General features: G+C 41.3%; 1 protein-coding gene and 1 long non-coding RNA gene across 4 annotated transcripts; both read right to left on the bottom strand.

Moving 5' to 3' along the window:
- Window positions 1-927: 927 nt before the first annotated feature.
- LOC124999283 lies at window positions 928-5,254 on the bottom strand. Of its 3 annotated transcripts, XM_047574133.1 has the most exons (10): window positions 5,211-5,254; window positions 3,348-3,674; window positions 2,940-3,209; window positions 2,793-2,846; window positions 2,636-2,695; window positions 2,425-2,508; window positions 2,322-2,344; window positions 2,072-2,128; window positions 1,835-1,903; window positions 928-1,752 (listed from the first exon to the last, which is right to left on the bottom strand). In XM_047574133.1, the coding sequence occupies exons 1-10, from the start codon at window positions 5,224-5,226 to the stop codon at window positions 1,639-1,641; spliced, it is 1,074 nt and encodes a 357-aa protein (XP_047430089.1). In that variant the 5' UTR covers window positions 5,227-5,254; the 3' UTR covers window positions 928-1,638. The 3 variants fall into 3 exon arrangements, with proteins under 3 accessions (XP_047430089.1, XP_047430090.1, XP_047430091.1); XM_047574134.1 differs by lacking the exon at window positions 2,793-2,846; XM_047574135.1 differs by lacking the exons at window positions 2,636-2,695; window positions 2,793-2,846.
- Window positions 5,255-11,574: 6,320 nt separating this feature from the next.
- Window positions 11,575-12,820, bottom strand: LOC124999303. The gene is made up of 3 exons (XR_007111180.1): window positions 12,567-12,820; window positions 12,446-12,474; window positions 11,575-12,287 (listed from the first exon to the last, which is right to left on the bottom strand). It is a non-coding gene; the product is annotated as an uncharacterized LOC124999303 (long non-coding RNA).
- Window positions 12,821-14,815: the final 1,995 nt, after the last annotated feature.

Here is a 14,815-nt window from a genome sequence, read left to right on the forward strand (position 1 = left end):
GACAGTCTGTCCATTCCCACTGTGCACTGGCGGCAGTTACGCCCTAAAAAGAAAAAGAAGGCAAATGTGTGAAGATTGTTTGTGCAGATAAATGAAAACTCTTCTCTTAGAACTATACATTGTTGACCTCCTCTAATGTCACTTACTCCGTTCCAGTTAACATTTAGAGAAAAACTGAAAAGTAAATTAAATCATGCAGAATTCAATGAGTGCAGACACAACATCTCACTTCTAGCTTCCTCATTATATCTGAAGGGAACCATCTTGGGAACACTCAGATATATTAACTCTCAACAGTCTTTGATAAAAAAAAAAATAATAATAATAAAAAAAAATCCCTTTAACGCAGGTGATATGGTGATAAACTGATCTGTGTCCACTCTAAACCAAACCCTTTATAAATCATGCAATGAATCAACATGCTGAGAATAGAAAACCATGTTAAAAAGAACAAGTACACGTTGTGCAAATGAGAAGAAAAGGAAAAAAACGTGTGAAGATTGTTAGTTCAGATAAATGCTTTTCATGATGAGGATGTTCTTCTTTGTGTAGATCTATTTGTAGATTTATAGACAGGTTTGTGTTGATAATGAAGATTCAGACTCCTCACCCTCCAACAACTGACCCTTGATGTTAAAGATGCAACACACATATAAGATGATATTTCAGTGTTGTGACACTTTTGTTCCTCATCTGGTGAGTTTTTAATTAAAACTGATGAGGAAGTGTTTGGTTGAGTCCAACAGTCTGGATGTTGTCACCTCTGATCACTACCAGACAAACAAAACTGCTTTAAGGTCTCCTTTCCAGTGTTTGTCTCACGTCTGAGTCAGTTCAGGTTTGTGATACTTGTCCTGACTTTGTTTTAATTACATTTGAAGCTGACCTCACTCTGAGTTTACACCAGACACACGACTCTTCTCCACATGAGGATTCAAACTGTTAGATGTTTATTAAAGAATACAAATAAAACATCATGAAGAAAATGGAAAAAGATCAATGAACACCTTATTAATACTGAGCAGACACACAACACACTGCAGTGAAGTCACTTACACTGGTCCAACAGAGAACACAGTGTACAGCGCCCCCTACAGTGCGATATAAGCAAAAACTAAAGTATACTTCAGGTTCAGATGCTGCATTAAAACACTTCAATACTACATGTTTATACAGTATGTTACACATTAGCACTGAAAGAGGAATCAAAGATACTATTAAAACAGAGCAAACCCCAAATAATAGAGTTAGAGTTAACCCCAGTGATGTAGAGTTAATCTAAGCCTGACCCCTTTGAGTCAGGTGACTTTTGGTACCTTAAACAAATCAAACTAAATATTAAAGAGCTGTGATTCCTGAACATTTGGATATGAATTACTTCATGTTACTTCTGCATTGCATTCTATATATACATTACACAACTGTAACTTAATAACTTGGTGAACAGAACAAAACAAATGCATCAGTGTCTAAATGTTTCTGGAGCTAACTGTAACAAGACAGCCTATGTTAGAAATAAAAAGCAATGTTATAAAATAACTGCATCCCATCCAATAAAAAGCTGATAGTAAAACTTTAAGAACTGTAACTGATAATTTATCGATGTTAAATGAAGTGATGATCTGTGACATGTGTCTCTTATTTGTTTGGTTTGTTGATGGTTGCGTAGAGGTTGCTGGGATCAGCTGAGGGAACGTTCACTGTGCTGTAGGTCACTGCATCACAGTCATCATCATCAATTCTACGTTGAACCTGGAAGAGAAACAACACAACAGGACATGACCTCATGTACTCGTACCAGCACGTAACTAGAATACACAATCAGACGTCTTACTTTGTCTCTACTGTTGGTTTTCTTGGTGAAGCTGATGGAGGCGTAGGAAACACCATCTTCAGGATCAGCCTACACAGTGAAAACACACTGTTCAGGATCATGTGGATCTATAGAGAATCAGCTCAAGCCTGTTTTCTTCTGACTTATTTCCTGTAAGTAACTAAGTGTGTCTCATGTTGTGTGCATATAGCAGGAGGTTTGTAACGCTGCCCTGGGTGTAGTGTAGTGAGATCTCACCATGTCCTGACTGGTTCCTGGTGCAGACTCGGTCTCTGCAGGGTTTGATGTCAGGGCCTGAACAAGAAGAGTCAAAGAACATTTACAGTTCACAGTTTAGTTCATCCAGAGCAACACATCTGTACAAGTTACAGCATTAGAACACAACAGTCATGTCAACACTACAACACTGTCACCATCATTGATCTCATTGTATCTTATCTCACGTACACACTTATAGTTTGTAGTAAAATAAACTTGTTAAACTCACAACATGAGCTGGTGTTTTGTTTCCTGAAAAGACACAAAGGTGAGAGACAGTTTAGTTTTTGCTCCGTTTTTAAATTTAAAGTTTCATGTGTGAGTTCTCTCACCTTTACTTCTCTTCCATCTGACGACTTTCACAACAATTATTAAGAGGACGACAAAAACCACAGCAACAATGATGTACCACACATCTGGAATAGAGATAGAATAATCACTAATAAGAAAGAAAGAAAGAAAGAAAGAAAGAAAGAAAGAAAGAAAGAAAGAAAGAAAGAAAGAAAGAAAGAAATTTAAATTGTGAAAATGTCAGGTCATTACATGTCATAATTGTTGATGGGCCCTTGGTTGGAGCTGATGTTGTTGGTTTTGTGTCCTCACCTGAAATAAATAAAACACAAAATATCAAAGTTTTGATCCGTAAGATAAAGAATTAGATGAAAAACATAATAATCTCCATGAGAGAATGAGATGTCACCTTGTAATGTTGTTGTTGTTGTTGTTGTTGTTGATGATGATGTTGTGTCCTCACCTGAACAAAAATAAAAACAACTCATTAAGAACTGTTGTATAAATGGAGCTTTAATAATTTAACAGCTCAGAAAAATCTCAGTTTGTTTCTCACCTGATGGACGACGGCTGAAGGTAAAAAGCTTCACTTCATTAGTCTCTGTAGTTACTTGACACTTAAACAGTTCATATCTATCTGTGTAACTGAAATGAGAAGTCAGAAACTTGACAGAAGCAGAGCAGGAAGACTGTGATGTTATTAATTCCTTGTTATCTTTGTCCACTTCTTGATTTTTGTGCAGCCACTTCACTGAATGTCTACATGGTTCATTTGTCCTCACAGAGCAGGTTAAATTCACCTTATCAGTGTCATTGTGTTCAGTCACTGGTGAAGATGGATTGGAAGAGAAAGACAAAGTTAGTGAGATTAACTTCATTATTCTAATCATAATTATTGTCATGTTTCAGTGTGTTGTTCTAATGAGACACTTTGAGATGAAAACATTATGATATAAATACTCACTGGTTACAACAGACAGATCAACCTGAGCATCTGGACCTTGTTGTTGTCCTGATTTGTCAAACTGTCTGCAGGTGTAACGACCAGAATCATCATCTGTGACCTTCTTTATAAACAGAGAACAGTTTGTTGTAACTCTCAGTCTGTCTGGTTCAGATCTGATCTGTCCAAGACCAACCAGCTCTACTGATGCTCTGCTTCTTGAACCAACAAAGAACCAGGTTGTACTGACACAGTTACGATGATCATTTATCACATTTTCACAAGACAAAGTGACGTCATCTCCATCTCTGACAGTGAAGTTGAGGTGAAGCTGTCTGCTTAGTGCTCCTGAGAATATGACAGAGAAACAAACATGTTTCTATTAATGTCAGAGTGACGATCATTTCAGATACAACACAACATTGTGTTCACATGTTCCTCATCCCTGACTGTCAAGACTGAACTAACCTCAGAGATAACACACAGCATGGCTACCTTGAGTGGTTATCTAAGATAATTTAATTAAGTACCATCAAAAAGAAATGAGCTTCGTTTGACTTTTCTGACACACGTTCATAAAGTTTAAATAACTGTGTTTTCAGAGATATTTCTCTTTTCCCTGGTATTTATAGACTTAGGCTTTAATGATCCACACGGAAATTACTTTGTCACCATAACTTTGTTGCACATAAAAGTAAACACTTATACAAAACACAAGAAAGATAAATGAGATTCAATTTAAAAAAATAAATAAATAAACAATGTCATCAAAAAATTTACAGAATTAGCATCATATACAAGTTGGCAAAACAGTGTTCGAGGTGTTTGGTTATTTGAGCAGTTGCATAACAACAGCGGCATGGGTCATATGAGGGAGGGATATAAATTCAAACGGAATGTGCCCCATAGAGTGTGAAGCTGGGCACAGATGCACTGTGGTCCTTTGAACCAGATCTCCAAAGCACCTCTCATAACACACTCCTCTGGGTCCCATCAAGCACACACAGTTCACTGATCCTGCCGCCAAAGACCTCATGTTCCCCTTGAGTACAGACGGCACCGCCAACCTGAACCTATTTCTCCACTCCTCCGCTGCCAACTCCAGCCTGGCATCCAAAGTACTTCTTTAGAAAATCAGCAGCAATCTCAGGCCTCACTCCGGGCAGCTCAGGAGACATGGACAGCGCTAGCAACTGATCTCACAATGGCTGCTCCGCCGAAGTACACAGCCAACGACCAACGACACAGCCAAAACACAAAAAGTCCAGAAAAAGAAACCAAAATAAAAACAGCACAAAAAGACAAAAATGACCAAAACCCATTTTGATTGGTTCAAGGCATTGTCACAATCACTTCATTATATAAGTCTTTATGAAGATGCTGTTATCACCCATGTACTTAATACAAGTGAGTGTAAGGTGGCCCCTTTGAGTGTGAAGTGACGATAAACCCATTGAAACCTATGATGCATGTCACAATGCAGAGCCAATAAAAGGCATCCTGGACGAGTAACACTGTCTTCAGAAAAAGTGGATCTACTCAAAGATGAAAATAAAAGAGAAAACAGCAGCAAAGAGCAGCAAAAGGAGAACCTTGACTTAATGACGTGTAGTAAAATATGAATCTTGAAATTACTATTATTTTTTTATTATTTAGATGCTCAAAACACTCACGATTGAATGCATTAGTCATTTGCTCGTGCAGTCACACTCTGGTGGTGGTAAAGTACCTCAGTAATCACAGCAGCACTAGAGCAGACTGAAAGAAACGTGGCTACCAATCCACCACCAAACACCACTCACTCACAAATGTGCACCAGTGGAGTTCACACTAGGAGCAAAGTGGGTTAAAATATCATCCGCTTTTTATATAATGAATCCTTACCTGTAAACTGAAGCATCAGTATCAACAGTGACAGTCGTTTAATCCATTTGAATTCATCCATCATGCTTGTCCGTCTTTCTTCGTCTTCCTCCTTCTTATATCTGTCACACTGTCTGCAATAGTTCTTCTTGTAGAGAGACACAGCATTGACACTATGTGATGTCACTTCCTTATATTGACTGCTAGTCTCTTTCTAGTGTGTGCAGAAAGAAGGTAACGCCTCTAACTTCCTCATTGTGTACAAGGCAGAGATGAAGGGTTTGATTCTGACGCCTCCGAATAAAAATTAAGATTGTCACTTCTATCACAGAGACTGTGATATACAGCTCTGTGTCTAAACTAAAGCAGCTGAGTGAAGAAGCATATTGGTGTGACTACAAAACCACAACAAGATAAGCAAGCGCACATGGTGTCCACTCCCATGGTGCATTTGTGGTAGTGACGTGTTTGAGGCCTTAAAGGAAAAGAAAATTGCGTGAAGATTGTTAGTAACGAAAATATATGCAAAAATGCAACCCTGTTTTGTTTTTTAACGTGTCTTAGTGAAGACACAGGATTCACACTGATGAAGACTGACATGTGCATGTGCATGTGCATGTAACAGTAACTAGGGTCAGTGGAATTATCGTGCTCATAACTGTCAAGTATCTAAAATAGTTATTTATTTAGAGCTGTGGTGTCACTTCCTTATTCTTACTGCTAGTCTCCTTTTCAGCTAAACTCGTGCAGACAGTGTAAGAGACACAGAAATCAGATAAGTCAGACTTCATTGTGTCCAGACCGATGATATTATGCATATCTACCTCAGTTTATCCTCAGGCATGTGAGGCAACACGAGGCTGTGACATAAAAAGCATGTGAAATGAACATTGTGTCCCTTCGCATGGTGCATTTGTGACAGTGATGTGCTTGACATCTTATAAAGAGGAAGGTGACGCATGTGTGAAGATTGTTAATTAAGATAAAAGTTTCCACTGATGCATCTTTTAAAGATAGGACCATGTGATCACCTACCAAAAACTGACCCTCGGTGTTGAAGATGCAGCTCACTGATAAGATGATATTTTAGTGGTCTGAAACCTTTGGTTCCTCATTGTAAGTCTTTCTGAGAAATGATGTTTCCGTTTTACTCGGAATGTGAGTACAGCAGTAACAGGGTCTGGATGCTTTACCCTCCAGTGACAACCAGATAAACACAATAAACACAGTATGTATCATGGCGAATGCAAAACATGTAATGTTTTTGTGCTAATTGTCTGATTTACTGCTCAAAATCCTCAGAGGTGGGACCAAATGGGTGTCACTTCCTTGCTACACACTGTGACAGGATGACTTGACCCTAATGTGAACCAAGTAGACAACAGAGGCTGCACAAACTGAGCCGAAAGAGCCTATTGCCACTTTGATGAGCATTTTTTGCAACATTACTCGCTCTTCTTAAATGTAATTAATACACTTAAGAGGACAAGTCAAAAGGCCACTGTGTGGTAGGCCAAGCATGGGTCCTCCAGTCTCTGTTGCCCTTCCTCTTTCTGCTGATGTGACTCCAGTTCCTGCCTCTCAAAGATGGGTAGCCTCAGCCCTGCAGCCAGGGACCTGGGGCCTCATGTACAAAGACTTGCATGAATTTCTCACTGAAACATGACGTGCACTAATATCCAGAAATTGGCGTCTGCCCAAAAAAAATCAGATGTATCAAAATGTGCGTGCGCCTGGATCCAACCACTTTTTGTTTGTACATCCCAATCAACATGGAATTGAGCGCACATGTAGTAGTGCCAAACTCCTCCCTGTCCACGCCCCAATTTAAATATGCAAATGTGTTTAAATATGGCCTGCATCGCGGATTTCCCACTCGATCGGATTTTCAGCATGAGTAAAGAGGAAAAAAAGGAACTGAGGTCGAAGTGTTACTAAATGAAGTGGAGACATGCAGTGATACTCTACTTGGTAGCCTGTCGTCAGGCATAAACACAAAATAAAAAAAAGTGAGTGGGAGCGTGTGTGTGACGCTTTTAATGTAGTGGAGCAGCGCGCACACGGAAATAAAAAAGAAATGGTCTGACATAAAGGTGGAAGTGAAGCGGAGGATTTCGGAACACCACTGATATGTGATCGCAACGGGTGGGGGGTCAGGAGGGTACGAACTGACCCCCTCCGACCAGAGAGTGGCCGTCATAATGGGTGACACAGCTCTCGCCGGAGTTATGGGAGCCCATTAGTGACACAGATCATCCCCAAGGTAAATGTGTTAAACTAAGAAATATTTTCATTATACTGGTCCTACAATAGGCTGTTCACAATACACATAGCTCATGCGTGAAGCTGCCAGAATATTAAACACGTTTACTCATGTTCAATGTTCAATTTTTTTTTTATTTTTGACAATTCTAGACAGTTTTGGCGCTGCCTTCATCGGCACCGCGTGCCCAGCGACTCCACGCCAGCTGCTGACGTCTGCCCGACTGGCCGTGTCCTCACCAAACTGTACCGGAATCACAAGACGAAATTGGCAGATCCATGCCATCAATTATTGTCTGGATCAAATAATAACCGTCCTTGGAGATATTAGCAACGCAATAAATGCACTTGTAATAAGTAACTAAATTGTGTCCTTGCCTCTTTACATGGTTGAAATGATATGCTACAGGGTCCGTATTGCTTCCCGAGATCCGGCATCCAGTTCCTCTGGTGGGGGGATGTACTCCACCAGAGTGGTATCCCATGGCGGGGTGCCACGTTGTGCAGGACGCCACGGGAAATCATAATGTGGCACACCTTCTCCATTTATAGACCCGAATCTCTCTTGGTCGGTGTCGGAGTTGGTGAGAGGGGTCAACAGCCACAGCAAATGGATAAATTATTGTGTCACCGAGAAGCCACTGTATCAGCCTCCAGCCTGTTCCCAACCATGCTGTTGGTCAGAATGTGCGAGTTATGCGTTGAACCAGGCCACCTTGCCACAATGCTAGTGAGCTGCATTTGCGCATCACATATTATTTAAACATTTATGGGATGAAAATGTTTCCCGTTGACAAAAACGAATTCATCTTGTTATGGCACTTTGATAGCATGTGTGCGCAATCAATAGCTCCGATTACATCAGGGAAACCGGCTCTTGGTGCAAACTGCGCTTTAATGTTGACCTGTTCAACAGCATTGTATGGGAATTTGATGTACCTGAACATTCTGATGATCCCGTCCCACACAGCTGGCATGCCTCGGCTCAGGGTTGACCGACACACTCCAGACCGGTGGGCCAGTTCCCGCTGGAAAGTCCCTGTTGCCAGGAACCCCAGAGTAGTCAGCATCTGTGTGGGTAGGACAACCCCTAGCTCCGCGCTGTGTTGCGCTCTAGGGCCGGTTGCAGCTCTGCACACAGCTCCAGTAATACTGGCCTCGGTAAACGAAAATGATGAGTAGATCTCCGTGTTCTCTAAACACTCTCTCATGCCTAATGTTACCATTTGCGAGGTCTTCTAACAAAGCCAAAGCTGCCATTGTTAATACCATTTTCTTCATCACTTTGTACATGCTTTCATATCCACCAATGGTTACAAACACATGTGTGTTAATTGCGCATTAATGTGTCTCTGATGTGTACATCCTCCGAGAACTACTTGATTTCACATTACTGACAGTTCCTCAGCGTCGCCTCTTAGTGTCGCCAAAGGAGCAATAGCTGTGGAAACTGGCGTACGCCAGCCATGATGTTGGTGGAGGTCACCGCCCATTTCCACGGTCAATTCACTTTTGATACATCTGAACATTGACGTTGATGTGGGCGCACGCAACGTTTCTGGCGCACGCAACTTTGATACATGAGGCCCCTGGTCCTCACTTGAATGTCTCTCAGGTGTTGAAGTGGGGTGAGGACTCAGATGCAGGACTACAGATGAGTCTGGGTTTCAAACAAAATTTAATGATTAACAAAAAACACTGCACATGACAGGAAAATACAAAATACAAACATTTTAAGAATGAAGGACATGGCAAAACTGCAAGTCCAAATCCTGGTTTGGAGGCAAGGACATGGAAACATGAAACAAGACATTGAAACATGGCGGGAAGACATCAGGACAGCATTAACGACACGACAAGGAACAAAGGGAACGGCAGGGCTATATATACACAAGAGGGCTCTGGGCTGACAAGACACAGGTGAGACACATGAGGACAAGCAACCCAGGTGAAACCAATGAACAATCAAGGGACAGAAAGCACAAGACAGGAAATCCAGAACTTAAGAAAATAAAACAGGAAACAAAACACATGATATAGACAGACTTGACAAACCACAAGGAGACAAGACAGGCAGGAAACTAGGAAACTTCACAAAATAAAACAGACAGAATCCCCCCTTAAGGGTCGGATCCCAGACGTCCCTTAAAAAGTACAAACAACATAATCCAGACCAGGGCAGGCGGAGGGGGCAAGGAAGGAGGGAACAAAAAACAATACAGTCTAGAGAGTCACAAAAAGTCCTCATGGCGGGTGATGTAGACACCGACAAGAAGATGTAGCGGGCCGCTCGGGAGGGCGGCTGAAAGGCTGGGAAGACGTGGCGGGCCGCTCGGGAGGGTAGCCAGAAGGTCAGGAAGATGTGGTAGGCAGCTTGTGACAATGGCCAGGAGGCCAGGAAGACATGGTGGGGGTTTGTGACGGCGGCCAGGAGGTCCGGAAGATGTGACGGCCTGCTCGGGATCGCAGGCGTGGGTTCCAGGTGCGGCAACAGGAACGTGGTCTGCCGGAGCAAACGGCTCCTCAGGAACAGGAACGTGGACTGCCGGAGCAAACGGCTCCTCAGGATCGGGGACATGGAGCACTGCCAGTACTGTGGGCGGCCGGGTCTGAGGCGCAGGCAGTGGGGGTAGTGTGGGCAGCCAGGTCCAAGCTTGGCACTGGGAGCACTGCGAGCGGGCGGGTTCGAGGCACACAGTGGGGTGGCAAACACCCTCGCAGTGGGGACAGGTCTAGGAGAGGCATTTGGGTGGCAGGCAGACCAGCCTGTCCGGAGCTGCCTGACCACAGGTCTGCCTCCCTGGCGGCCAGGCGAGTCCCCTTAGATAGACAGGGGCTGGAACTCCGGCATGAGCCCGAGTCTGTACTCCAGCATTCACTCTTGATAATAACGAATTATTCATTGCTTCTGCCTCATCAAAAGTAACGTCCGCTGGGTCCATACAGTTCTTTCAGGTTGAAAGGTGTTGAAGTGAGGTGAGGATCCAGATGCAGGACTACAGATGAGGTCGGGTTTCAAACAAAAGGTATTTAATGATTAATAAAAAGTGCTCCACATGACAGGAAAATACAAAATACAAAAATCAAAAGAATCAAGGACATGGCAAAACTACAAGTCAAAATCACAGCTTGAAAGCAAAGACATGGAAACATGAAGCAAGCAGCCCCATTTCGCATCCCGCACCGGGCGCCCTTTCCTGTGTGTCTTTCCACCCATTGATGCAACAAGGAACAAAAGGAAAGGCAAAGGGAAAGGCAGTGCTATATATACACAAGAGGACTAGTAGTCCAGTTCTCTGTGTGTGTCTTACGAAAATCCCAGGTTGACCTGGCATTTTCAGATCCGGGTCGACTCACCTTTGGTGCGCTTTCACATCGGCAAAAGTCCCGGTTTGGACATCCCGCTGTGACAGCTGCGTGCCTGTTTTTTCCTCCCTCATGCATCATCACGTACATTGCAGATAACATTGCAGTTTGCTGATGACCTGAAAAATGCCATGATCATTAGAAAAGTGTGGGAGATCACTATACAAGTTGTATATAAACACAGTCACCGTTCGCCGATGCGCTTCCAACGATCACGTAACAACACATTTGATTAGTTTGATTGAAACAAATGAACAAGACTTCCCCATGTCTGGTCGGCACTAAACCAGACCAGGTTTCTCACTGAACAAAGTAACTGTCCCCGACTCCGACCCGCTGCCGTGGAAGGAGGATTGTATTGCTAACTTGGGCACCACCAAGTACGGCAGAAACTCGACCGGGTGAAAAGATACTGGCAATGCCGTTGACAGAAAGAGCATCCAGAATATCCACCTTTGTCACTGCTGATCCTTTTTTGAGTACACAATCATGGCTTTTGGAATGTGCAACATGCCTGCCACGTTCCAGCGCCTTGTGAACCATGTGTTGCTGGGTCTGTTTTGCACATGCCAAAAGCCTAGTTATTACATACAGTCTTTGCTTTCTTGTGTGCATGTCCTGTGCTTGGTTCCTACTTCAAGATACATATTGTGACCCCTTCATCAATGACAACCATGAGACCGTTAATAAATCTCAAAACACACAACGAAGAAGTTAATATTATCAGGTTTTAGAAAATGACCACACAACACTGTTATAGACTGGTAAATGTCACTTGTACTTTATGAATATTGACATATTAGGCAGACAGAAAAGTAGCAAAAAACAAAACTATAAAATGTAAAATACAATTTACAAGAAAATGTAAAAAATCAGGGGAGGACCAACAAGCAATGAAATGGTAGAAAGAGCTGGTAAAGTTCACAAATATATGAATTGTGGAGCTGTTGTACTAATACTGAGATGACTAACGTGACCATTTCATGCAAGTGATGAAGTTTGAATTAGTAAAAGTCAATTTACTGAAACTTAATCATTGGACAAAAAGCTGTGCAAAGAAAATCAGGACGGATCAAGCAAAACCCAAAGAACAAAGAGAGCATACAACACATTATCCAGAACTTATTCTAAATTTATTGTCAAAAAGAATGAAGGAAGGAAGGAAATATGAATTAACAGTACTATACAGTATATACACAGATAATTAAAGGAGATACAAGGCACTGGTGGAACCAATCAGTGAGAAGCAAACAGATTACCAAAATAAAACAAATGAAGCACATGACTCAGATCATTACATGATGAAGGAGATGGATACGCGTGAGTAGAGAGATGAGGAAGATGAAGTGATGGAAAGAAGTGAGAAAATGGAGGAGGAATGGAGGCTGTTGAGAAATGTATGGTAGATGATGTTGAAGTTGTTGATCAGAGGTGGAAGGCTCAAACTTCATCATCTTCATCATCACAAACCTGTAAAAAACAAAAGTGTAACTTCTCTGATCTCTAAGCATCCAACACATGAATAACTCCACTCTGTAAAGATACTAGAGACATTAAACTCCATTCATTTGGTAAATAATTTGAATCAAATCATTAAAAACATTTTTCATTCAGTTTCTAAAACTCACAGTGTTTCCATCCATCTGTGTTGTTTTCCCTAAAAAAAGACAAGAGAAGGAGTTAAGTTCATGTTCCACAGTGATAATCCAGGTTCATCCAGACCTCTTGTTCATATATTCATCATCTCACCTTTAGTTCTTGTCCATATGTTGACGGCCACAACAGCTGTTGAGAGTGCTGCTACACCCACAGTTACAATGATGAACCTCCACCAACCTGGAAGACAATGAAGACAGGAAAACATGTTTCAGCTGCAGCTTTCTGTTTTCTGGAAAAGGGATGACTGTGGAAGGAAATAAATACATCTGTGTGTTGAGGAAAGAGGAAAAGAAACATGTTGAGACTTTAAACTGTGATGTTGTTGAGGTGTCCTCTGTTGTTGATACATAAGTTGTTGGTTTTGTGCCCCCATCTACAGAAAATAACACAACTAAAACTGTTGATTGAGAACTTGACTGTATGTGATTTATTATTAAGACTTAAGATCCAGATCAGTTTGTCTCTCACCTGATGGACGACGGCTGAAGGTAAAAAGCTTCACTTCATTAGTCTCTGTAGTTACTTGACACTTAAACAGTTTATATCTTGATGTGTAACTGAAATGAGAAGTCAGAAACTTGACAGAAGCAGAGCAGGAAGACTGTGATGTTATGAATTGGTTGTCTCCTTTGTCCACTTCTTGAACTTTTTGCAGCCACTTCAGTGAATGTCTACATGTTTCATATGTCCTCACAGAGCAGGTTAAAGTCACCTGATCAGCGTGATTGTGTTCAGTCACTGGTGAAGATGGATTGGAAGAGAAAGACAAAGTTAGTGAGATTAACTTCATTATTCTAATCATAATTATTGTCATGTTTCAGTGTGTTGTTCTAATGAGACACTTTGAGATGAAAACAATACGATATAAATACTCACTGGTTACAACAGACAGATCAACCAGAGCATCTGGACCTTGTTGTTGTCCTGATTTGTCAAACTGTCTGCAGGCGTACTGACCAACATCCTTAAGTGTGACATTCTTTATAACCAGAGAACAGTTTGTTGTAACTCTTAGTCTGTCTGGTTTAGATATGATCTGTCCAAGATCAACCAGCTCTTCTGCTGCTGTGCTTCTTAAACCAGCAAAGATCCAGGTTGTACTGTCACAGTTACATTGATTATTTATCACATTTTCACAAGACAAAGTGACCTCGTTTCCATCTCTGACAGTGAAGTAGAGGTGAAGCTGTCTGCTTAGTGCTCCTGAGAATATGACAGAGAAACAAACATGTTTCTATTAATGTCAGAGTGACGATCATTTCAGATACAACACAACATTGTATTTGTATGTTCTTTTAACTTACTCCACCCACTCTTTATAATTTTAATAGTCAGAAGATGTTTTTAAGGAACATGCTTAAAAGACAGCCAAAAATAAAATCTAGGTTACAGAACACACAAATTAGTCATCTGGTCTTCAATGCAGGTTGTGTCATCTCATCTCATCTTCTACTACCACTTATCCTCACTAGGGTCATGGGGGTTGCTGGAGCCTGTCCCAGCTGTCGACAGTGAGAGGCGGGGTACACCCTGGACAGGTCACTAGTCCATCGCAGGGCTAACTGTGATGGGCTAACTTAAGCAATATATATAATAATATTGCCATTATACAACCATTACCAACAAAATAAATCGCCATTATTTAGTGATGACTCAGCCGTGCTGTAATGCTGATTTGAGAATGTTCTAAATGTCTTATTGAGATCAGATTGCTTGGTCAGAACTACTTGTTGTATAAACAGAGACAAACAACCATTCGCACTCACACCTAGGGTCAATTTAGAGAACACCGAGGCCTAAAACTAAATTTTCCCAAACGGTCTTATCTGTGAGACATACACATAGCTGGAACAAGTTACCGCCACACATCCTGAACAGCGACTAACTACTTACTTTCTAAAAAATCTCAAGCAGTGGTCAAAAATTAATCAGACATGTACTCACATAGCCTAAAAAGTTTTCTTAGTCTTAGTCTTAGTTTTCTGGGACTCTTTTGACTGTTTTTTTTTTTTTTTTTTTTTTTTTTTTTGTTTTAGATTTTAAGGGAGCGGTACTGCTATGCTATTGACTTTTGAATGTTTACAGTAACTGCGCATCCATTTAGAAATCTTCATCCTTGTTTGTTTGTTTTAAATAATAATACATTTAATTTTAGGCGCCTCTCTGGTACCCAAGGTCACCACACATTAAAAACAAGCAATAAGAACCAGCAAGAAACACATAAATAAACAGATAATAACATAAAACAAAAAAAAAATAAAAATTAATATTGGGATTCTTGGACCATGTCTGTTTCGATACTGTCTGTCTGTGTCCTTTTTGGCTTGTTTCGACATTGT

The sequence above is a fragment of the Mugil cephalus genome, chromosome 21, assembly GCF_022458985.1.
Source record: "Mugil cephalus isolate CIBA_MC_2020 chromosome 21, CIBA_Mcephalus_1.1, whole genome shotgun sequence".
Lineage (NCBI taxonomy): Eukaryota > Metazoa > Chordata > Actinopteri > Mugiliformes > Mugilidae > Mugil > Mugil cephalus.